This window comes from Lemur catta, chromosome 13, assembly GCF_020740605.2.
Source record: "Lemur catta isolate mLemCat1 chromosome 13, mLemCat1.pri, whole genome shotgun sequence".
Taxonomy (NCBI): domain Eukaryota; kingdom Metazoa; phylum Chordata; class Mammalia; order Primates; family Lemuridae; genus Lemur; species Lemur catta.
Window position 1 is genome coordinate 20,801,078 of NC_059140.1, and position 26,863 is coordinate 20,827,940.

Genomic DNA, 26,863 nt, shown 5'->3' on the forward strand with positions numbered 1-26,863 from the left:
TGGAGAAGGGTCTTGCTGTCATTTTAGCCTGTGACTTGCTGGGTCACACGGCTGGCTGTGGCAGAACCCAGACTACGTCAGGGTCTGCTCACCCCCACACCGGTCACCCCCTAGCTCACCTCACTGCAGCAAGATGTTCCTTTGCCATTTACAACCTGTAGGTTTGTGTATACATACCCAATACCTAGATAATAGGATCCTCAAAATACTAATCGGACTGCTGAACACTTGTCATTTTAATACTTTGCTGATGTGAATGACTTTGAATAAAAACAATTTGGATTTGTGTGTCTTTTCTCATATTCTGTCGGTAGATAAGTAAACATGATATAAGGGGCAGAAAGGCACATGAGAGGGCGATAAAGTATTTGTCTTGTTCATGGAAAGATTATCTCGGCAAATTTAGTTACATTACACTTGGTCATTAACCTGGCGTTTCCATGTCATCGTTTTGGTGTCATTACAATCCACACTTACAATGTGTGCCCTTCTTACTAACAATTTACCTCATAAGACAATTATGAGAAAAAAGCACTGCAAAGTGAGTGCCAGGCACACTGTCTGGAGAATGGACACGCTTGAGGCTCTGACTGAGGGGGATGGGCGGGACACGGACAATGTATATAACCTGAGCTTTTGTACCCCCATGAAGAGCTGAAATAAAAAAAAAAAAAAAAAGAAGTTGCTATTTTCTGTCTAAAATCTATCACAATCTGGGGAGGGGACATATTTGCCCCCAGGCTGTCTCTCACCACTTTCTTAATCTTTACATGTCATGGAAAGTGAGTTTACTTCCTGTTCTCTACACAAGTTATTCCCTTCTTAGCTCAGAGTTTCTGCCCATGCTGTTCCCTCTACATGGAATGCCCTTCTTTCTAAGTCATTATTTGTCTAATGCTACTCATCTCTGCAGACTTGATTCTCGTTTCACTCATTTATTGAAGCCCTATTTGCACCTAAATAGAGCAAATAATATCTTCCTCCTTGGCCTCTCAAAGCACTCAATCCCTTTGCCCAACGCATTTGTCACATTTATCCCAAACGCTTAGAACAGGGGTCAGCAAACTTTTTCTGCAAGGGGCTAGATAATAAAATTTCAGGCTCTGTGGGCCGTGCATTCTCTGTGATAACTACTCCAACTTTCCATTATAGCAAGAAAAGAGCCGCATGCAAACAAGTGAGCATGGCTGTGTTCTAATTGATCTTTATTTACAAAAACAGAATGCAGGCCTACTAGCCCTAGCTTCCTGACCCATGCTTAGCACAGACATACAGGGTAGGGTGACCAATAAACATTAGATTGAGTGAATATGATAAGCAACATCATTTCTGAAAATATGATGCCTATGTTGTCTATATGCTATCGTGTGAATATATACAAAGTATCTATAATCATTTTGCAACTGTGGCACAATTATGGGCCCTATTAATTTTTAACAACATCGTATGGATACAAGAGGGAAATCACAGGGTTCTGATCAGCTATATGACTCTAAAGGCTGGACAAAGTGATGACACTCTGTCTCATTGATTTTCTATTTAAAAGAAGATCTGTTGAGGGTATGATTCCATGAAGATGATAGCTGATAACCAGACCAAATTGTTTCCCACTAAAAGTATGTGGTTTGCCTGTTTATATTGAATAAAATCAGGTAAATAATTGCTAGAGCACCACACTACAACCTCCACTGTGATTTTAGTTTTGTAATAGAAATAAATACTTTCAGTAACAAAATTGTCATAGTTGTCACACATTTCATTTTAAGCTTGCTTAAAGAAATTGAAATTGAATTCATGTCCAATTTTCTATTTTCATTTCAAATGGATTGTGAAAATATTTGTTGCAGTCTTTACGAGGAAGTTTTCTTAGCCAAAGAATTTCACTGATTTTCAGCTTACCACATAAAAATGCTGCAAAATGTAATAAAAATTGTCTATTGCAATCAATTCCTATCTTTGATACAAATGTACTGTTACCATAGATAAAGACTGTTGATGGGAACATGAAAAACTACTCTGTCTTACTTGGTAGTGATACAGCTTTCTGGACTATGGATTAGAAAAACCTCTGGTAATTCAAAAAATATTATGTTTAATGTTTTCCATTGAATTATTTCCTATCATCTTTTAAAAACATAAAAATTTTTAAATTCAGCACCTGAATTTATTTTTTTCTCTCTGTTCTGTTAAATATAAAAAATAGCAAGAAGAAAGGTGAGATAAAACAAAAGAGGGGAAATAAGCAATATAAATAATTATCCACTGGAAAGGGGAGACCCTGAATAATTACCTTGTATGAGATCTCTCCTATTTAACATGGCTCTTTTCAATTCTGCTTAGCAACTTCCTTTAATGTATTCAAATTATGTCTTCAGTTTAGTAAATGCTGCTTCATCATACAACTGAGAGATTTAATACTTGATTTAACCAAGACCTTCAAGTAGACCACCAGTTCTGACCACCTGCACCTGTGGCCACCTCTTTGAGAATACTCAATGTCCCAACACACAGAATCCAAGTACAGCATGAGACATAGAGAAGTGATGCTGGAGGCACTCCATTTAGTTTTCTCTTGATCCCCATCTTTTTGTCTGTGTACTGTCTTTAATAAAGTCATAATAAAGGACAATTACATTCCTGGGATTTTATGACATGTAGGATGCATATACAGTTTAAGACATTCTACTGAGTTTTTGTGAAGACAAAGAAAGCCAATGATAAAGAGGTTCCTCTATTGCTAGATACCATATTACTATTATGGGTCACTGCATGGTAATAGAGCATCAATAAGCCACAATAATGAGCACCATTAGTTCAAAGCATGCTCAAAAACACATGAAAGCCTCCCTGGTGGTCTCAGGCTAATTTCTTATCATTTAATGTCTATAACATGCCAAGGTCCAGACTTTTGCTTCTGACAAGATTCACAGATACATTTCTATTTCTCCTCATTTGGTGCACACTAAAAGCAGGATCATTCTCCTGGATAAGGAACAGTAAAGAAGTTAATTTTGCAGGGTCATTTCTTTATCATTTTTGACCATGGTTTATAAAAACTAGACATGAAACACCATAATTTAGTGCATCACTATTCCAGAGCCCTCTAGCACTGGCAGACATGGTGGATCAATCTACCAGGACACTCTGAACACAGTAAATCTGAATCTCACTTGCTTTCTCAAAGTGCTACTGAATGAACACACACTGGGGTACCTTGTCACCCGAACACTTAGTGCCTTTTCTGCAGCAGTTAACTGACCATCAGATAGTTAATTAGGCCACAGAGGATTTTAAAAATATAATCAAAATCACTATATGTGGTATGGTGCTTAATTGAAAATGTTTGGAGGACTTCTAATTTTTAACTTTCTCTTTGTTCCAAATTAATAACATCTCTGTAAACATGAATAAGGCAAGTAATGATTCAGTTGTCCAAAATCACAGAGTTAAAAAAAATACATGTTAAAAAAAAGAAAACTTGCATGAAAACTACTCTGATAAATAAAATGGGAAAATTTAAAGATGTGCTTTGTCAATAAAAGGGAGAGATAAATTATGACTTCAACTGAAAAATCTCCAGATGGTTGGAATTTGGCATGCTATTATTCTTTGAAAGTATGTCCATAGGTGAGGGAATTGAAACAATTTGCTTAATTCATTAATTAAAACATACTAATTGATAAAAATGAGGACATGGTTTCTGTTTTCTAGAAGCTACTATATTAAATAATTATCCTCAATTTATCATTCCTCCTCCAGTTCACACCTTCCCTTATGGGAGTGTATGGTTATGTGTCTAAGGAACTAGAACATATGCGATACCTCTTAGAACAAGTTTGATAAAAGAAACCAAAGGGCACAGAGGACAGACAACAAAAGCACATGGGATTACAGAACCAGACAAAAAGATGACTTAGCCACAAGGACAAATGATGATCAAAGGCGGCAAACACTGCAAACCACAAGCCTCTGAATAATAATGCCTGCAGATAAATCATTTGTTTTGATGATAATAAAAGTCAGTGAAAGGAGTTTGATAAATGGCAAAAGTTTATAACACTAAGAGCAAAATACATCAAGAAGGGCTAACAGATTACCTAAACTGTCACTATTGATGAGGGAAAAGAGCCTCTCTTCTGTTCCTGGTAGGAAGGTATACTGGTACAATTTTTCTAGAGATTATAAATTGTTTGGGCATGTTTTTATTCAAAAGATGTAACCTATTTTTATTTAGATCTATGCATCCAACAGCCAAGACTTAATACTAAGGATTTATACCCAAATCTGCTACAAGAATGTAAATTATAGCATTTAGAACTTGAATAAAATAAGAGACAATATGGATGGCTAATAAAAGAGGATGAGTTAAATTATTTTGCTACAACCATATAATGGAACATTATGCAGCAATTTCAATGTTTTTGCAGAATTGTATTTGTAACATGGAAGTATATTTATTATATATTGTTCAGGATATTGGTATGTTAAAAGAATCTGTAAATTATCTAAAACAACAGATCTGGAGTCAAAGAGGCCTGTATTAAAAGGTTTTTTTTAACAATAAATTGTGCCTCCAGAACTTATTACATAAGATGGCAGACTGTTCAAATTTCCTATTTCTTTTTCTGTGAAAATAATAATTTTACTTCTTCCTACCTCATTGTGTTTTCAGAAAATTTAACAAAGTGCAGTCTTAGCATTTTACCTGTTGAATAAGTGCACAAAGACTCTGTTGACAGAATATCCTAAATGCATCATTTGTAAAATATATGCATGTTTACATTTATTTTGATTTGTATATTGATAATGATAATATAAATACATAGTTATAAACCTCAGCTGTTGATAGTGTGATTTGTATTGTGTTTGCTTGTTTGTTTACTTTGCCTTAACTTTATTCCCTAAATTTTGTATGTGGAAGAGAGTATCAGTGAAGAGTTCTACTGAAATAACAAACAACTCCAAAAGCTCACTTGCTAAAAACAACAAAAATCTCTTTCTCCCTCATGCTGCAGGCCTTTGGTGGGTCAGCAGAGGTTTCTCCTAACCATCCTCATTCAGAAACCCAGGCGAATGGACCAGCAACCATCTCAAGCACTGCAAATCCTCAGGCCAGAGGGAAAAAGAGGACAGCAAATCTTTCCCTGCCTCATAAGGCTTCTGCTCACACAAGACACATGTCACTTTTGCGCCCATTTTTTGACCAAAGCCAGACTCATACTCAGGAGAACCTCAATAATAATGAAAATGTATTTTTAAGTCAGGAAGCATTTAAAACTTATGTGTAGCCTATCATAAGCCATTATAGTTTTTGAGCAGAACATTGATATAAGAATGTTCCCCTCCCTACTCCCAAAAGCTGAAATTAAAATGAATAATTGTATATCTATGTTGACTATACAAGGTACATCTAATTAAGTGAAAAGGTATCTACAGGAAATAAGGAATAGAAATCAAGGAATTATAGGAAAAATAGATAATTTAGAATCTCTTCTAGGTTATTCCCCTACAAGTATCTAAAGAATGGAAAAATAAACACCACATGTACTCACTATTAAACTGGAACTAACCTAACCGATGAGAACACATATGCATAGAATGGAAATCAATGGGAGGGAGGAGTAGGGGGGAAGGGATGGGCAAAAACCTACCTAACGGGTACAATAAACACTCACTGGGTGATGGGCACACTTATAACCTTAACTCAAGCATTACAAAAGTGACCCTTGTAAACAAAATCATTTGTACCCCTGTAATACTTTGAAATTAAAAAAAAAAAACAACACATAATGATCACACTTAGTCATCACTAGCAGAAGTAATCTAATTTAATTTTTAATTTAAAAAAAAAAATGCCTTCGCTTGGCCCCTGAAGAGCTTCAGTACATTCTACCAGGAGATTTTTATTTTTTAATTTTGCCCCAGCTGGTGAGCTGATGAGACTATCAGGCTTAGGAACTGATGGGCCTTGTAATTGCTTTCCGCACTCATGTAACCACAGCTGCAATCTTCATTCATGAATTGCAAAACTAATCCTGTAAAAGTTTTCATATTGGCCATTTGCTTCAAAACATCCAGTGCCAATGAGTTTGCAGATGTAGCACCACGAGAAAAGAAGGGTCTCCGACCACTGGTCCAAGCACTAGGCTGGCTGTAGTAAATTCTCGGTTTTCATTCTCAAAAATCTTCTGTTTTGTTATGGTTCCCTGGGAAATCACTTCATTCATCAACACCTTCATTTCTCTGTGAGGCGACTAGTGAAGCTTATTATTTGTTTGTAAAGTACTGCTAGAGGCTTACATGAACTACAAATTTTTTTCAATCATAATTCTATACATGTATTCAACAACTTCAAATCAAATAAACTTTAAATATACTCTTTTGGTTTAAAATGGTAGCTAAGTAAGTTAGCAAATCTCGAGAAAGATAGGAAACTAATATGTGTTGGAAGAGCAAATCTAGCTGGAATTTATTAAAGATTGATATATGTAAGTCCACAATAATTTTCTTTTACTTGTTCTATATATTAAAAAATATTAGACAAATGGAAAATCATTGGTTCAAGTATATACCTAAAGTGATTTTCTGTATTTGAGAGATATTTTGTATGCTTAAAAATATCTTAATTTTCCATTATATAATTTGTCATTTTTCACCTCAAAATATAAAAACATTTGTAAAACTGCATGAATTTTATCCAACTGTTTTTGGTTTGAAAAATAAGTACATATCCCCATTATTAATAGTTTCTGTTCTATTTACTTCTACTAATGACATAACCACTTGAGGTTTTAATAATTTTGCAGAATGCAAGTCCCTTAACTTCAATAATGTTTTAAGACATCAGATCACCCCGTGCTTTATCACTTTAAGACAACAACAAAAATCACTGTACGTAAACTTTTCTAAAGTAAATATAACTGGAAGAGTTTTCTCAAGAACAAAAATCTATTTTTGAGATAAAGTTATTTTCTTTGCCTCCCAAGCTTTTCAATTTGAAGTAGAATTGTCCAAGTATTACAACAAATTTTTGAAAAGATACACATATTTTTAATAAAAAGAGGCACTGATTAGCTTTCCTGTGTCCTTTTTTTCTTTCTTTCTTTCTTTCTTTTTTCTTTTTTTTTTTACATGGTTGGGCACAATAGATAAAGCTTTTTATAAATGTAAAATAATTTATTTTTAGCTGTAGATTGTAAGTGTGGGTAAACAAGAGTAGTCTGAAGGATATGAATTTTAACCTTTATTACTTTAAAAGCATGTTAGGTTTACTCAGTAGTATAATGACAATATTATTAACATAAGTAGAACAGTCGTTCCTGTCTTCTGTTATTGGTGAAATATAGGGCTAGTCAGAAATATTTCTGAAATTAAAAATGATACATTCTTTCTACCCATATCCTACTCTCTTGTTCATAATCATTAGGGGAAAATATTGGATATGAGAAAATACCTATGGTACAAATAATCTTGGAGACTTTAGGGAGTTTTCTATATAAAGAAAACTATAAGTAATCAAAAAGACAGACAAGCAATGGCAAGGATGTAGAGCAATTGAAACCTTCATACAGTGTTGGTGGGAATGTAAAGTGGTGTAGCCATTTTAAAGACAGCTTTGCATTACCTCAAAAATGTAAACATAGTGTCAACATATGACCCAGCAATTCCACTCATAGGTATAAACCCCAAAGAAATTAAAACATATGTTCATGCAAAAATCTGCAAATAGATATTCAACCAGCATTATTCATAATGATCAAAAAGGAGAAACCACCATGCCCAAATGTCCATCAACTGATGAATGGTTAAACAACTGTGATATATCCATACAGTGGAGTATTTTCAGCCATAAAAAGGAATGAGTACTGATATATGCTACAACCTTGATAAACCCTGCAAACATGATGCTAAGTGAAAAATGCCCGATGCAAAAAGAACACAGACTTTATGATTCCATTTATATGGAATATCCGGAATAGACAAATCCATAGAGTCAAAAAGTAGATTAATGTTTTCTAGAGGTTGGGAGACAAGAGAATGGGGAGTGACTCTTATGGGATACAGGAGTTTTTATGGCAATGAAAATTCTCTAGAATTAGATAACAGTGATGGTTACATAATTCTGTCATTATATTAAAAATTCTGAGTTGCATGTGAATTTTATGGTATGTGAATTATATCTCAATAAAAAGAACATTTTTAAAAAAGAAAAATACAGCATAAAATTAAAGTTCTGCTCTAACATTCAAGTAAAGAAAGTCTTTCTATTTTTCTTCTTTCTTGAACAAAATTTGTAATAAATTCAATTACCAGTTCTTCCAAAAGCATATTTCATATTATTAACTTTGCTATTCTCATGGGAGAGATGAAATTGTATTTCTCATTTTGATAAATCAAAAAGAATGAAACCAGTGTTCCTCTAGATGAAGTTTTCCTTCTCCTCCAATTTGTACTGATCTCATACCAAGAACACACCTGAGGCTACACGCCTTCTAAAACAACAAAATCTTGTTCACAGCTACCTGTCTATACAATGCTTTTTCAAAAGCCAACAGTCTCCTCAGAATAATATATTGAGGAGGTTTCATAAATGTCAGTGGACAATTAGATGATCTCATTTGGAAAGCTTTAAGCAAACATCCAAACTTTTTTTTAATGTATCGTTGAACTGAATTGAACTGAACTGAAATTGAACATACCCCAAAGCTAATGCAGGATGACAGAGTAAGCGAGTGAGTGAGTGACTATGTATGTGTGTAACAGAGACAGAGAGAGAAAGAGATTTCTTCATGTACTTTCACTCATGGAAATTGGATTTATTATTAGTTCTGAAAAGACTAATAATCCCTCATTCATGCATCTCAGCTATTTTTTAAATAAGATATATGTGCACTGAATTCATTTGAATCATATGATTAGGAGACAGCGACAAGTCCTGAGAGAGACCTCACTTACCCCTTCCAGAGCAAGGCAGATCCGAGCTTCCCTGACACTTCTTCATACTCTCCTCAGCCGACAGTGGGCAGGACCGTGGGTGCTCACACTTTTTTCCATACCAGCCTACTTTGCAGTCACATCTTCCACAATTACACTGCCCATGACCTTCACAAGGAGGGGAGTAAAAAATAAAAATGTATGCAAGGATAATGAAGTCAGAATTAGTTTTCATTCTAACAGTGAATGTCACAAATGAGTCAGGACCTTAATTCACAAAATATAAAACATGCAGGCAAAGGCACATTTTTTCTCAAATTCTTAAACAATTGATATATATTAATTGATTATGGGGGGGGTAAAGAAATGCAACAACTAAAGATAAGCAGTTTAGTAGGGCTGTAAACTTGAATCTATCAAAATCCAGATGCAGGTGATTTTATTGGTCTCCTGGGGCCTAAAGGAGTATTTGATGGATTTGACAATTAATTCCTGTGGAGGGAAGCCATAGGAAAAGGAAAACAATTTATTTTTGAAGCAAGATTTTTTTAATGAACCATTCAATTGATCTTTATTTATGAAGGCTTCACACCACAGAAAAATTAGGAACCATGAAATGACAAAAAGCAATGAAATCTATAATTTGAAAAGAGGTCTTTTCCCAGCTTTATTGAGGTATAAGTGACAAATAAAAATCATATATATTTACGGTGTATGACATCCTGTTTTGATATACATATGCATTGTGAAATGATTACCACAATCAAGCTAATAAACATATGCATCACATCATGTAGTTATCTGTGTGTGTGTGTGTGTGTATGTGTGTGTGTGTGTGTACCGTGAGAATACCTAAGATCTACTCTTCTCATGAATTTCAAGTATGTAATACATTAAATATAGTCATCAGGCTGTACAGTAAGTCCTTGGAACTTATTCATCTTATAATTCTGAAGGTTTGTATGCTTTGACCGAGATCTCCGCATTTCCCCTACCCATCTGTCTCTGATATTCACCCTTCTTCTCTCTGTTTCTATGAGGTCGATGTTTTTAGATTCTACATATTAGTGAGATTATGCAGTATTTGTCTGTCTGGCTTATTTCATTTAACATAAAGTCCTCCAGGTTCATCTATCTTGTGGTAAATGAAGGGATTTCCTTCATTTTTAAGGATGAATAGCCCATCCTGTATATCTGCCACATTTTCTTTATCCATATTCATCTTTCAACAGTAACTTAGGTTGTTTCCATATCTTTACTAGAATAAGTAATGCTGCAATGGACATGGGAGTGCAGATATCTCTTTGAGACAGTGTCTTTATTTCCTTTGGATACATACCCAGAAATTGCTAGGTCATATGATAGCTCTATTTTCAATTATTTGAGGAAACTTCATAATGGCTATACCAATTTACATCCTCACGAACAATGTGTAAGTGTTCTCTTTTCTCCACATCTGCACTGACAGTTATCTTTTCACTTTTTTTTTATTATTATTTCAGCTTATTATGGGGGTACAAAAGTTCAGGTTATATATATTGCCTATGTCCCGCCCATCTCCCTGAGTCAGGGATGGGGGTATAACTACATGATGAGTGCAATGCGCACTATCTGGGGAATGGACACGGTTGAGGTTCTTTTCACTTTTTGATAAGAATCATCCTAACAGGTGTTGTAAAGTGATATTTCATTGAGGATTTGATTTGCATTTCTGTGATGATTAAGGGTGTTGAGTACTTTTTCATGTACCCATTGGCCATTTGCACAGCTTCTTTGGAAAAATGTCTGTTCAGGTACTTTACCCATTTTTAATCTGGTTATTTGATTTTTCCCTATGGAGTTGTATGAGTTCTTTATATATTAATATTTTAGATATTAACACCTTATCGGATATATGGTTTGCAAATATTTTCTCCCATTTCATAAGTTGCCTTTTCATTTTGCTGATTATTTTCTTTGCTGCTGCAGAAACTTTTTAGTTCAATGCAGTCCCACTTCTTTACTTTCACTTTTGTTGCCTGTGCTTCTAGTGTCATATCCCAGATATTATTGCCAGTACCAATTATGTGGAGATTATCTCCTGTTTTCATCTAGAGGTTTGATAATTTCAGGTTTTGCATTTAAGTCTTTAATCCATTTTGAGTTGATTTTTGCATATGGTGTGAATCTAACTTCATTCTTCTGCATGTGGACATCCACTAGTCCCAACACTATTTATCAACACAATTTATTGAAGAGACTGACCTTTCCCCATTTTGTGCTCTTGTTGTCTGTGTCTGAAATCAGTCAACTGTAAACGTGTGGGTTTATTTACGGGCTATCTATTATGTTCCATTGGTCCATGTGTCTGTTTTTATGTCAGTACTATACTGTTTCGATTACTATAGTTTTGTAATATAATTTGAAATCAGAAAGTGGGATGACTTCAGCTTTGTTCTTGCTCAAGATTGCTTTAGCTTTTCAGGGTCATTTGTAGTTCCATATAAATTTTAGGATATCTTTATTCTGTAAAAAATGCCATAGGACTTTTTCATTTTTTAAAATCAACACATTGTACATACTTATGGGGTACAATTTGATGTTTTGATACATACGTAGGTTGTATAATGATCAGTTTAGGGTTTTTAGTGTGACCATTACCTCATGCAGTTATCATTTCTTTGTAATGAGGACATTCAGAAGCCCCCTTCTAGCTACTTTGGAACATACCGCATCTTATCATCTGCACCCTACTGTTCAACCAAACACCTGAATTATTCCGTGTATCTAATTGTAACTTTGTAATCATTGACCAACCTCTTCCTATCTTCCCTCTTTCCTCCTTTTCTCAGTCTCTGGTAATCACAGTTCTACTCTCTGCTTTTACGATGTCAATTCTTTTTTTGTTTTGTTTTGGTTTTCAGATTCCACATATGAGTGAGATCATGCAGTATTTGCCTTTATATATCCAGCTTATTTCTCTTAACATGATGTCCTCCATGTCCACCCATGTTGTTGCAAATGACAGAATTTCATTCTTTTTTGTGGCTGAATTCTTTTTTGTAGTTATGTGTGTATATGGACCACATTTTCTATATCCAGTCATCTGTTGTTAGACATTTATGTTGATTTCATATCTTGGCCATTATAAATAATACTGCAATAAACATGGGAGTGCAGATATATCTTTGACATACTGATTTCATTTCTTCTGGGTATATGCCCAGTAGTGGAATTGCTAGATCATATAGTAGTTCCATTTTAAATTCTTTTGAATTAAAGAAATTTGAATGTTTTCTTTTGAGAAATGTCTTTTGCCCATTTTTAATTGGCTTATTTATTTATTTTGCTTTGAGTTAAGTTCCCTATATATTCTTGCTATTAACCCTTTGCCAGATGTATAGTTTGCAAATATTTTTCTCTATTCTGTAGGCTGATTTTTCATTCAGTTAATTGTTTCCTTTGTTGTGCAAAAGTTTTTTAGTTTGATGTAGTTCCATTTGTTTATTTTCATTGCTTGCAATTTTGAAGTCTTATTTTAAAAAATCCTTGCCCATATTCACTGGAATTAAGTGATATGTCATTGTGGTTTTGATTTGCATTTCCCTGATTATTAAAGATGTTGAGCATTTTTTCAAATGTTTGTTGGCCATTAGTCTATCTTCTTTTGAAAAGTTTTTGTTCATGTCCTTTGCCCACTTTTTGATAGGGTTGTTTGATTTTTTTCTTGCCAATTTTCCTCAGTTCTATATAGATTCTAATTATCATCACTTTATCAGATGTGTAGCATGTGAATATTTTCTCCCATTCTGTAGGTTGTCTGTTTCCTCTCATGATAGTTACCTTGGCTGTGCAGAAGCTTTTTAATTTGATAGGTCCCATTTATTTATTTTTGCTATTGCTGTGATTGCCTTTGGGGTGTTCTTCATAAATTCTTTCCCTAGGCTGATGCCTATAAGAGTTTTTCCAACATTTTCTTCTAGAATTCTTATAGTTTTATGCCTTAGGTTTAAGTCTGTTATCCACTGTGAGTTGATTTTTGTGAGAGGTGAGAGGTGCAGATTCCATTTCAGTCTTCTACATGTGGCTATCCAATTTTCCCAGCAGCATTTATTGAATAAGGATTCTTTTCCCCAGTGTATGTTTTTGTCTGTTTTGTCAAAGATTAGATGACTATATGAGGATGGCTTTATATCTGGGTTCTCAGTTTCGTTCCATTGGTCTATGTCTCTGTGTTGGCATGGATGTGGTGAGATAGGAACACTTGTACACTGCTGGTGGGACTGTAAACTAGTACAACCTCTGTGGAAAGTAATATGGAGATACCTCAAAGAGCTCCAAGGAGAACTACCATTTGATCCAGCAATCCCACTACTGGGCATCTACCCAAAGGAAAAAAAGACATTGTATAAAAAAGACATCTGCACTGGAATGTTTATAGCAGCACAATTCACAATTGCAAAGATGTGGAAATGACCCAAGCGCCCATCAATATATGAGTGGATTAATAAAATGTGGTATATGTATACCATGGAGTACTATTCAGCTATAAGAAACAATGGTGATCTATCACCTCTTGTGTTATCCTGTATAGAGCTGTAACCCATTCTACTAAGTGAAGTATCACAATAATGGAAAAACAAGCACCACACATATTCACCATCAAATTGGTATTAACTCTTCGACACTTACTTATGTGCACATATAGTAGTAACATTCATTGGGTGATGGGTAGGTGGAAAGGGTCAGGAGGGGATGTGTATGTTCACACCTAATGGGTGTGGTGCACACCCTCTGGGGGATGGACATGCTTGAAATCCTGACTTGGGTGAGGCAAAAAATATATGTAACCTAAACATTTGTACCCCCATAATATGCTGAAATAAAAAAAAAATCCTTGCCCAGCACCATGTCATAAATAATTCCCCCTACGTTTTCTTCTACAAGTTTCATAGATTTGGGATTTACATGAAATTCTTTAATCCACTGAGAGTTGATTTTTGTGTATGGTAAGAGGTTGAGGTTTAGTCTCATTTTGCATATGGATATCCAATCTTCCCAGCACCATTTATTGAAGAGACTGCCTTTTCCTCAATGTGTGCTTTTGACATTTTTGTTGGAAATCAGTAGTCTGTCACACCGTGGGACTTTAGACAAGGACTGTATTGGATCTGTAAATCACTTTGGATGTTATGGACATTTTGACAATATTGATTTTTCCAATCCACAAATATGAGATATCTTTCCATTTTTTGTGTCTTTAATTTCTTTCATTGATGTTTCATAGTTTTCAGCTAGAGATCTTTCACCTCCTTGGTTAATCTTATTCCTAAATATTTTATTTTTTGACACTATTGCAAATAAGATTGTTTTCTTAATTTCCTTTTTGTGTATTTGTTGAAGCAGAATCTTACTTTTGGAGTCTCCACACTTTATTTTCATTCATTCTTTACCAAGCACTACATGTTTAACCTAGAGACTCTTAGCCCAAAACTAGTAATCTATGTGGAGTTTACATATTGAAGACCAGCTTATTATATACAAAAGAGGTCAGGAAAGATATTAAATTTCTTGACACATGGATACAGAGTTTGTGAAGAACTGTGATGGACAGTGGTATGCTACAGCAAAAACCACCTACATGATCAATCAAACAGTGGTTTACAATCCTGATTCTACTACCTACAGGGTGGGGCTGGTTAATCTCTTTGAGTTTGTTTCTTCATTTTTAAACAAGACCATAATATATTTTCTGTCCACATTTTTGGGAAGTATATTATTTATTTTAAAATGCTATATAAAATGACCTGCTCTTATCTGTATTCATTTGCGCCCACATATGTAACCAAGAAGCAAAAAGCATGATAATTTCAACTGAGCTTTTCTTACTTCCTAATAAACTTGAAGATACTCATCATTACCGATGCAGAACAAAGGAGATTTCCATAATTGCTGCAAAAATGCATGAAGAATTTAAAAAGCCGTGGAATCACACTTTTAAAAAGTATATCAGGTACAATGCTAATACATGAAAACCCATGCTATTTTGTCTTCAGCAGCTGTCATTAATATATATCATGCAATATGGAAATTGGCCTTTAGTGAAGTCTGGACCCTTTTATCAATATTCCCTGGGGTTTTTGAGTCCATCTTCTGAGTCTGAAAAATTTCGAAAATATACATTTGCAGAAGCTTTTCACTATCTATTATCCTGTGTTTTTTGTTTATTTGTTTGTGTTTTAGAGACAGAGAGACAGGGTGTCACTCTGTCACCCAGCCTAAAGTACAGGGGCATGATCATAGCTCACCGCAGCCTCAAACTCCCAGGCTTCAAGCAATTTCCCTGCCTTAGCCTCCTAAGTAGCTGGGACTACAAGCTCAGGCCAATGCTCAGCTAATTTTTTTTCCTATTTTTTGTAAAGTCAGGGTCTCATCATGTTGCCCAGGATGGTCTCCAACTCCTGGCCTCAAGGGATCCTCCCACTTCAGCCTCCCAAAGTGCTGGGATTACAGGCATGAATCACTGTGCCTGGCCTAACCTCATTCCTTATGGAGAAAGTCACAAAATCATAGGTCAAAGTGGGATGAGATATTAGGTATCACTGAATCCAAATTTCTCATTTAACACTGAATTCAATCCAATGATCATTTATTGAGAACCTACGATGTAACAGTCCATTGAACAAATTGTTGTCATCATTAATCCTCTGCCACAGAGCTCAGCATTTTAAAGGAAAAGAAAATTGTGATTATTAATAAATATATGATTGTTAATATGATCAGTTAGGGCTTGCAATATGAGAATTTTTCTTATAATGGTTTATACTTATTAACAATTATATTTCATAGGCTGTTGGGTTCTGTGGCTTTTGCTATGTAGCTGTCCCAGCCTAAGAAGTGCTTATCGTTCTTCCCAACCTACATGTAAGTTACAACAAACTTTTCAAACAGACCTACATTGCAAATGCATGCATAAATAACACTTTTTAACACATAAACCTTTAACATTTAAATTGCAATCAATTCTGCTGTTTCATAGGAGTCAATGTCTTTGAAATTCTTGAAGACAAGTGGTTTTATTTCAGGGACAGTTAGATCTGCCATGAAGAAACTAGACAAAGTACAGAACATGCTGCCATTTATGAAAGACCAGTTGACACTTTAACAATAAAACTGAAAAACGGTTAGATTGAAGGAGGAAAAAGCTTCTCTACACTCAAAAGTTTAAAATGCTTGTGAAAGTTAGAACAAAACATCTAGCAGTTGTGGATGCTCAGAAATCCTTACCTACCCAAGGGAATGCCACCTGCTGTTGAGGTCCACCTGAAAGGCAGTGACACATGCTCCACACATAGATTCACACCCCTGGGCAGTAGAATGAAGCAAAAACTCTGGGGACAAATGTGTGGAGGGAGACCAGTGGCTGAGGGGAGAATGTTCTCAAGTTGCATCGTTGGAACACATGTACAAGAGCAGTAATTACTTCCTAAGGTTTACTTACATGTTGACATTCAAAAGAAAATATAGTGGAATAAAACAAATCCTATAGTCAGTTAGATGTTATTAAAAAAAGATTTTTAAAGTTAGAATCTGATCCAACTAATATCAAAGGAAGTCAGATTAATTGTGGAGGTCGTAATAAAATGTTTAAAAATGCAGATGCTCTAGACCTGGAAGAAGAAATCTCTGGCAATGTTTTACCTTAATGCTCCCATATTCACTTTCTGTTTTCTTATTATTTTCCTTGGACAGGTTTTAATTCTCTGAACTTTTCCCCCTAGCTTAATGCTATTAAGGCTGCTTAATTTTTATATCCCACTGCTATTTCTGTGCTCTGCCATAAACACCAGGAGGGAAATAGAGCCTACAAAGTCCCATACCACTATTTCCTGTGCACTTAATGCAGCATCACGAACATTCTCAAGGATTACTCCTACAAATCCATGCTTCACCTCCAGCACTGACAACTCTAAGGGAGGTTGGGAAGAACATACATAATGTGTCCTTACTTTTGCCGTGAATGTGATGACCCCTGACTTCCTGGTCTTTCTACTTCAGCCTTGTAGCCCACCCTTTGCTTTACCTATTAAAACACACCTGCAATCAACTGGGATGAATTTATGAGACAGTGCCATTGCTGTGATTGGTTGTAGGATGAAATGCTTTGTCCCCAAATAAGAAAGTATCAAAGTGGGAGAATATTGTTTAGTTCAGGATGGCCACCCTCTTCCTCAATTCATCCACTTCTGTGTCTTCTATTCTTTGCCACTAGGATTTAATATCAACTGAACAAGTTCAAGCTAATGAAAGAAGAGGACTTTAAATATGAGTGAAATTAAGTCAGCCATCCACAATGCATGAAATTCCTGAAATTCAGTGAATATATGGTGAACAGTTTACATGACGATATAGTGGCATAGGATGTTTTTGATGTTTTATTTTTTAGGGAAAGCAGGATTTCCTAAATCAAATATCCCAATGAGGATCATAGAAGAAGCAAATGTAAAATCAATGAAGGAAGGTTTCTATAAATATACTCTACTATAATGAAAAATAGTATTGACAATGGCATTGTCTAATTTAAATGTTTATTTGAGATGAATTGACAGAAGTTTAAAGCATAAACATCACTTTTACTTTCCCAGTAATGAAAATTATATCCTTTATCTCTGAAGAATTCAGTCTCTTGCTGACACAATATGTTTCAGAATGTCAGAGATCCCACTTTAAATGAAACTGTACATTTCCGAAAAAATCTTTTATGATATTTAATCAGCAGAGTTAGAAAATCACTTAGCAATGCAAGGTATTGATACCAGATTCTGAAGCAAGTGTTGAGCATTTCGGAGAAGAGGGGAAATTATAAGATAAGACTGCAAGTTTTCTTCTGGAGTTACCAGTTTCTCAATTCTAGCATAAACGTTATTATGTCAAAGAGAGAGAGAAGGGATCATTGAGTAGGGATAAAGTCAAGAAGATGAAAATGTTTGATTTTGATATATAAAGAAGAGTTTAGAAATAATAAGATCTATTTAGCACCAAAACCTTATAGACTGCCATAACATATTATATCAGTGTCATTTATAAATAAATAGTGAAACGTTCATAAAAGAAGAAATTAGTAGACATGTGTCCTTGCTCTAGATGTGCCACTATCCTTTCTGGGCCTCTTCCCAATTTACTTTATCTTTCACATGAAAAAACTAGAAAAAGAAAAATTTACCACATTGATCTGAAATACAATGCTTCCATGTTAGTGTGTCAAATCTATGTGTACGTTAAACCTGCAGGAGTTCATTTCAATGCTTCTAACAAGTATTTCTTTAAACCATGTAGGCAGAAAATCAACAAATACAGATGAAAGATACAGAATGTTGTTGTTTATCCCTGATATCAAACATCATAAGAATGCTAGAAGGTGCTAACTCGGGGAGGTGGGGGGGGAGGGGATGGAGGTATGACTACATGGTGAATGCCAGGCGCACTGTCTGGAGAATGGACACGTTTGAGGCTCTGACTCAGGGGGATGGGCGAGACACGGACAATGTATATAACCTGAGCTTTTGTACCCCCATGAAGAGCTGAAATAAAAAATAAAAAATAAAAAATAAAAATAAAAAAGAATATATTACCTACTCAAAATTAAACACAATTTTAAAAATAAAGAGCAAAAGAAAAATGGAAAAAAAAAAGATCTATACATGTTTATTACACACACACACACACACACACACACACACACACACACACAGAGCAATGGAAGAACAATATAGTGCTCAGTGTTGGTATAATCTACCCACTCTAAAGGTGGCCACATCCCAGTCTGCACCACTTGGACAGGAAGGTTTATTGTGGTAGCAGCTATCAAGTGGTTTCAAGGCCATGCTGACAATGGCTATACAGCGTCTTGTGCTATTTTAGGAAAAGGCATTGGTACCAAAGCTTATTTTTTATTTATAACCATAGTGCTCTTTTGAGTCAAGCTATCCAAACTCTAGAATATCAGTCCAGGACAAATGCAGTTGCATCTATTCCAGACAAACATTCTTCAGTTGTAGGGTATATTTCTATTTTTTTTTTTTTTACCAATCAACAGTTTTCATAGGTTGTAGGGTATATTTCTTTCTTTATAAATGATCAAAAAATGCCTATGAATTTGAATCTGATGTTTATAAGCAGCTGTTTACAAAGTAACATGAAGCCCATCAATAGACAAAAGCTTTGGGGAATAAATTAGATATAACTAGTCATTGTTATTTTATAAAAATTCATTCCATATATTGATTTTCCTTTCAAGACAATGTAAGCTGAATATACTTAATCATCTCCTTTAGTTTCATTCCTTAATGCTGTGGCAATCCACAATGACAAATTTTCCCACATAGTATAGTTCTATCAAACGATTTCATTTTCCAAACTAATGTAACTTCAAGCCAGGACCATCCTTATATTTTCATCATTTTGGTAGGCAGCTGAAAGATAAAGTCTAAGGTCATGCCACGGCATATTTTTCCAATTATGGGATTTTGGGAAATAGACCATCAGTAAGCAGCCATCAGAAAAAAAGGAGTTATTTCAGAATCAGGGAGTAAATTGAACACAACAAACAGAACAGTCAGTATTTCAGGATGGCTGGCCATGCCCTGGTCATTACAATTACATTCAAATTTTGTCAACGGTATCATCTTTGAGGAATGTGTGTGTGTGTGTGTGTGCACGTGTGCATACGTCATGTTTGTGTACAGATGAATGAACACATACACACGTATACATATACACCATGTGGATGATGAACAATAAACTGGAATGAAATAATAAATAAATAAAATTGACTTATTTGGGGGCAGGAATTGTGATACAACATATTTATATCTCCAGGATCTATGATGTAATAGGCATAAAATATTCAGATTTGAATGAATTATTGAATAGATGAATGGATAGAATGGGAATGAACAAATAAAATGATAATGGCAATTAAAAGAGCCAACTTCAACTAATTCATCCAGAGACTTCTCTTGAACTTAAATAAGACCCATATTCTCAGGATGCCAGCAATGGGAGCTAAAAATAAAACTGTATTTCATCTGAGCCTTATTACATTCTAGCCTTGCATGAAGGACTAGAGAATATCTATGGAGCGGGGTTACTTCTGTCTTATAACATGAAGGCATTAACATGCTCAAAAATCAACTGTATGGCATCCTTCTTACGGTGCAACTTAGACTGGTATTGGCAAAACTGTGAAGACCAATAACCCTGCAATCACAATAAAGTACAGTAGATAGAATTCTACTTATTTATTAAGAAAGAAGAAATAATCCAGATGGATTCCCTCCCCATATTATAATCATGTTCAGAGAAGCTTAGTTTTATAAGAAGTTTGAGCATTCAGAGGACAGTTCTTCCTTACCAAAATAAGGTAAAATTAAAGAATTTTATTTGTAGCACCTGGAAATGAAATTACATGAGTGCTCAGGCTATGTGTTTACAGATGACACTAAATGGCAGTGTGAACTTTATCAAGTTACTTAATTTCTCCAAATCTATTTCTTCTTCTGTTAAAATATAGATAATAATGTCTCCCTCCCTGAGTCAGTGTAAGGATAGAATGGAATGAGGTGTCTGAAAGAACTGGGTAACGGTCCAACAGAGTAGGATCTCTGGTAAGGAGTTTCTTCTTTCCTAAAATCCTCATCCTAAGTGCGGGAGCCGAGCTGCAGAGGATGGGCCACGTTCAATTCATTTCAACCATCAAATCATAAAATCACTATTACAGACTGACATTTTACTCAAACCAAGGCTGACTGCCCCATCATCACTTCTTCCCACTCCCAACCCATCTACACCCACAGCACGGAGGCTCACAGGAGAGGGAAGAACAGAAAACGTGAGGAAGAGAAGATAGGGCAGAAGGGAGAGAGGGGAATAGGTGGAGTGGAAAATTAGATTCCAGAGAGGTCTCCTTAATGACACTTCACCTGCTCAACCTATAGTAACAGCTCTAAGCCCAGACAACACGCAGCAAGACCTGGGAGCTCATGAAGGGCTGAAGTGTCACTGGCAGGACACTGGATCGTCATGATAATGTAGTTATTTTGAGTTTTTCAACCACACTCCAAAATCAGGATCAAGATTGGAATCATGGATTTAACAAGAAAGAGTATATCCATGGGGTGGAGGGGAAGGCATCATATCAGCAAGTCACAAACATACAATTTTTATATACAGCCTGTCATATATGTGTATATATATATATATATACATATATATATATATATCTTTTCTTTTCCTATTTTAAATTGTGTCAATTTATGTTTGTCTCATAATCTTAAAATGGCATTCTTAAGTGGCATCTCCTGAACCCTACTATAGTTTTAACTACCAACTCCATGCTCACAACCCTAAATTCTCTTATTTAGCCCTGACTCTCAGACTCACGTATTTAATAGGCCAGCAAAAGTACGAACTTTGGCTTGCCATTTGTCCTTTATGCTCAAAATGTCTAGAAACAAACTTGACAACTTCCTTCTATATTCCCCATTTCAGTAAATGGCACCAGCATTTTCCCAGACTCCCAGACTAGAAATCTGGTGACTATAGCACCCTCCTGCCTAAAACCATTACTAGCTCCCCATTGGCTTTAGAATAAAGCTTAGGTATGCAGCAAGCTAACCTCATGTTTCTCACTAGTTTTACTGTTTACCACATCCTCCCTTCCCTTTACCTTCTGGTAATTTCAAACTGATTCCAGTCCCATGCACAGATCCTACCCCCACCCCCATCTCCATTCCTTCTGCCTGGGATGCTCTTCTCATATTTCGTTTCCTGCAAGCCTCCCTTTTAGGGCAAAACCCGAGGTGCATTGTGAGCCAATGTATCCAGAAATGCATGAGTCGACATCACACACCCCCCCACCCCACCCCCACCCCCGTGAAGAGCCACATCACTCTGATTGATATGTCAAACAGGTCCATCCCCAGACATTCTCAATGTCTGTCTGGCATACAGAAGCCACTCAATGTTTGTTAGCTGTTTTATCAACCAGTGTGTTGATAATTACGATAATGAAGAACACTGACATATATAATGAATAGTAGAAAAATTGCCTCAAGAGAGTAGTGTTCACAAAACATTTGGGGAATCCTCCAGAGCACAGAGATTATCAGAAGAGGGAAACCCTTCTGCAATGAGAAGTTTTAGCAGCAGGCTTCCCTCAGCCAGTCTGGAGAAGCCTTTGAAGTTGCATAATCACAGTTAAATAGGGCAGCTCTTTTATCTCCTTTAGCTGGCAAACTTTCAGGAGACAGGAGGAGTTTTCTATCTACATGCACCAATCAAGCACTCAAGCTTAAAGAGACATATAGGCATATGTCTCTGCCTTCTGGATTGTCGAATATAGCCGGACTGAAAATTCATAACTCAATTTTTACTAACTGACACCTTTTCAGATAAATCTCTGACTACTTTTTCTTTGTACCATTAAACATTCTGGCCAGAAGCATTTTTTTCTTTGCATTTAGATTGCAAGCTCTATAAAGTCAAAGATCATATATGTGGTAGAACTAGTAGCTCAGATGCCCAGACCCTAACAGATAGTGTCTGCTCCATAAATATTTATGTATGAAATTTTTAAATCTAAATTATATTCAATTCTAGACTAAATTGCAGAACGATTTTATTACAAAATTCCATCAAAGAGTTAACGCACAAAAACATCCCTCAGAGCTGCATTATCCTAAGTTTTGTAATATATTAATATAGGTGTCCTAATTGTAACTATCCTGTTAATTGTCATCAGGTTTGCAGGTTTTGTAGTCTCAGAGTTGAGTTGAGTAGGTATCTGGAGCTAATGGTTCTCCTGCATGAGAATTAGACTAATTTTAAAAGAGTGGGTACACTCTCATCTTTATAGTCTGCCAAATGTGTGAATTCTCTGGCTGTTTTCTAAGTTACTAATAGGAATACTGCAAATATCAAAAGCTTTGGAATGTGCTTTGGGATGCACATTTAGTTTACTATAGAGCATTTGTGAGAATCAGAATGAATCTTGAGAATGGGGAAATGAATTTTTTTTATTTTTTTATTTCAGCATATTATGGGGGTACAAATGTTTAGGTTACGTATATTGCCCTTCCCACCAAGCCCCCCTCCAAGTCAGAACTTCAAGCGTGTCCATCCCCTAGACGGTGCACATCACACTCATTATGTATGTATATACCCATCCCCTCCTCCCTGCTCCCATCTCCCTGATACCTGATGAATGTTATTCCTACATGTGCACTTAGGTGTTGATCAGTTAAAGCCAATTTGATGGTGAGTACATGTGGTGCTTACTTTTCCATTCTTGGGATACTTCACTTAGTAGAATGGGTTTGAACTCTTTCCAGGAAAATACAAGAGGTGCTATATCACCATTGTTTCTTAGAGCTGAATAGTACTCCATGGTATACATATACCACATTTTATTAATCCACTCATGTATTGATGGGCACTTGGGTCATTTCCACATCTTTGCAATTGTGAATTGTGCTGCTATAAACATTCCAGTGCAGACGTCTTTTTTATAGAATGTCTTTTGTTCTTTGGGGTAGATGCCTAATAATGGCATTGCTGGATCAAATGGTAAGTCCACTTGTATCTCTTTGAGGTATCTCCATGTTGCTTTCTACAGAGGTTGCACTAGTTTACAGTCCCACCGGCAGTGTGTGAGTGTTCCTATCTCTTCGCATCCACATTAACATTTATTGTTTTGGGACTTTTTGATAAAGGCCATTCTCACTAGAGGTAAGTGATATCTCATTGATTTGCATTTCCCTGATAATTAGAGATGCTGAGCATTTTTTCATATACTTGTTGGCCATTATTATGTCTTCTTTTGAAAAGTTTCTATTCATGTCCTTTGCCCACTTTTTGATAAGGTTGTTTGATTTTTTCTTACTGATTTTCCTGAGTTCTAAATAGATTTTAGTTATCAGCCCTTTATCGGATATAGTATGCAAATATTTTCTCCTATTCTGTAGGTTGTCTATTTGCTCTCATGATAGTTTCTCTGGCTGTGGAGAAGCTTTTTAATTTGATCAGGTCCCATTTATTTATTTTTGTTGTTGTGATTGCCTTTGGGGTCTTCTTCATAAATTCTTCGCCTAGGCCAATGTCTAGAAGAGTATTTCCAACATTTTCCTCTAGAATTCTTATAGTTTCATGCCTTAGGTTTAAATCTGTTATCCACCGTGAATTGATTTTTGTGAGAGGTAAAAGGTGTGGATCCCATTTCAGTCTCCTACATGTGGCTATCCAGTTTTCCCAGCACCATTTATTGAATAAGGACTCTTTTCCCCAGTGTATGTTTTTGTCTGCTTTGTCAAAGATTAGATGGCTATATGGGGATGGTTTTATATCTGGGTCCTCAGTTCTGTTCCATTGGTCTATGTCTCTGTTCTTGTGCCAGTACCATGCTGTTTTAGTTACTATAGCCTTGTAGTATAGATTGAAGTCTGGTAAATTGATGCCTCCCAATTTTTTTTTTTTGTGTGTGCCTAGGATTGCTTTTGCTATATGGGGTCTTCTCTGATTCCATACGAAGCATAAAATTATTTTTTCTATATCTGTGAAAAATGATCTTGGTATTTTAACAGTCAAACTGACTCTTCACAACAGCAACAAAGAAAATAAAGTACCTAGGAATATATTTAACTAAGAAGGTAAAAGACCTCTATAGAGAGAACTATGAAACACTGAGGAAGGAAATAGCAGAGGATGTAAACAGGTCGATTTTTTTTTTTTTTATTTAAAGACAGGAATTGGAAAGGTCCTTACCTGAACAGAAATCATCAGAATATCGGTCATAGACAGCTCTACAGTCCCTTTCATCACATTCACAAGTATCTCCGTGAATATCTCCCCAGTCTCCAGTTGGATCAACATCGTGGCAAGAACATTCACCACATACACAAGTCCCTAGATCGGATGAAACATTTTATGAGGATCCAGTCAAGAAAAACCATGAAATAAAGCATCTCATATATATTTTTTCTGTTGTTTACTTTGTATTTGTAAAATACACATATTTAGATAAAAATATTCTAAAAAGGAAAAGCACTCTCTGAAGTTGATAGTAGAGATTCCTTAAGAGATAAAAAAGTTATTATCTATGTCTATAATTATGTGAGATTGTGGGATGTGTCATTAGCACCGTGATAGTTTCTCTCAAAGATAATATAAAAACAATTTATTTAAGATATAACCTTTGACCTCATGAAACTTACAATCCATTTGACAAAAAGAAAGCTAATGAAAGAAAAATTAGCAAAAACTAAAAGCAAGTGTACTAACATTTTGTAAACTAGGATATAAATGCCATTAATATACGAGCTTAGAGATGCAGGGATCAAGGTAGGTTGGAGTAATTGCAGTAGATGGTCTGGATAGTAAGGGAAATGTTCTAGGAGACATTGGAGGTAGAACTTAGGGAAAGTCAAGAAAGCAAAAATAGGCAAAAAATAGCAGGGCTGAGCACAGAGTGCCTGAGGAGCATGCTAAGAAAGATGAAAAAATAAGGTTTCTAGATCAGATGAACCCAAGTTATAGAAGATGTTGGAGATCAGACTAACGGACACATCCTTTGTCCAGCTGTAAATAATATTTACTTTATGTGAATTATCATTAATCATCTTTAGGGCAACCAGCTAATCATTTGGTGGAAAAACAAAGTTAAATCCCTTTCTTACATCAAAATAAGTGTCAGCTGGATTAAAGATTTCAATGTAAAAAATAAAACAATAGAATATAAATGAAATTTCCTTTTATTCAAAACACCCAAAGCACAGTTATTAAAAGGGAAAGAGAAATAAACCACATTAAAATGTAAAATTTTGGTTGGAAACAGTACCATAAAAACTGTAAGAGACAAAAAAAAAAAAAGCTGAAATAAGTAGGTTATATGTATGTAAAAGACAAAAAACACTGTCATAAACATATATAAACAATTCATAGAAACCAATATGTAAAGGATTAATATGTCCAAGGCAAAATAGACAAAGGCAAAGCACAATAAGAAGAAATTTCTTAGAGAAATAATGATAGGTAAACATGAAAAATGTTTACCACTCAACCTATTGTTAGTAAGGGTTAGTGGTAGAGGTCTTCAAAACAATAGTGAGTAGAATCATTTTGGATGTCAGGCTGTCAGAGGTTAAAAAGACTGCTAGGATCCAGAGTTAGTATAGGTGTGGGACAACAGGTACTCTCCTGATCTGAAATAGAGTATAAAATGGTAGAACTTTCTACCTAGCAATTTTACATTATGTACTTTTCAGATGTGCGTTATTTAGCAAAGTAGTCCACTTCAGTTAAAGTATTCAACAGAAAAGTACACAAAGTACATCCTCAGAAATATAAAATGTGGTTGCACTTATGTTATTGAGAAAAGTACTAGTGACCAAAATATTGATCCATGAGTAATCAGTGTAGTAATGGTACACATACATTGTGGACTACAAAGCCCCCATTAAGAGTAATAACTAGGTTTTTGCTCTGTGAACATAGAAAGATAAGCAAAATATATTATAAAATAAAAAATCAAATGACAAACCATTATGTATAGTATGACTCAGTTTTTGTATTAAACAAGAAGAAAATACGAGGGGAGGAGAAACTATACAATGAACTTAAATAAATAAATAAGCAAATAAATACAGACTGAAAGGCCACACCCATGTACTAGAAGGTAAAAGGAGATTATATCTGGATGTTAAGAATATGGGTCATTTTCTTATTCTTCTTTATACCCTACCAGAGTATCTGGATTTTAAAAGATGGATATGAATTGCTGTCATACTAGTATAAACATTGTTGGTACGAGAGGAGCAGGGGCCGCCAGCCATGCAGAGCTGATGAAGCAGCAGCCTCTCAGGCATGTGTCAAGTGGTGCAATGTGAAACTGTGAATA

At 35.4% G+C, this 26,863-nt stretch overlaps 1 protein-coding gene across 1 annotated transcript in view; it reads right to left on the bottom strand.

The window, feature by feature from the left end:
* The window catches only part of ITGBL1 (integrin subunit beta like 1), a 234,506-nt gene that overhangs the window by 91,737 nt on the left and 115,906 nt on the right, over nt 1-26,863 (bottom strand). Inside the window, exons 6-7 of the mRNA XM_045567036.1 lie at nt 24,733-24,873; nt 8,956-9,102 (exon numbers count right to left, since the gene is read on the bottom strand). Coding sequence (XP_045422992.1) covers nt 8,956-9,102; nt 24,733-24,873 — 288 coding nt within the window. The remainder of the gene's footprint in view (nt 1-8,955; nt 9,103-24,732; nt 24,874-26,863) is intronic.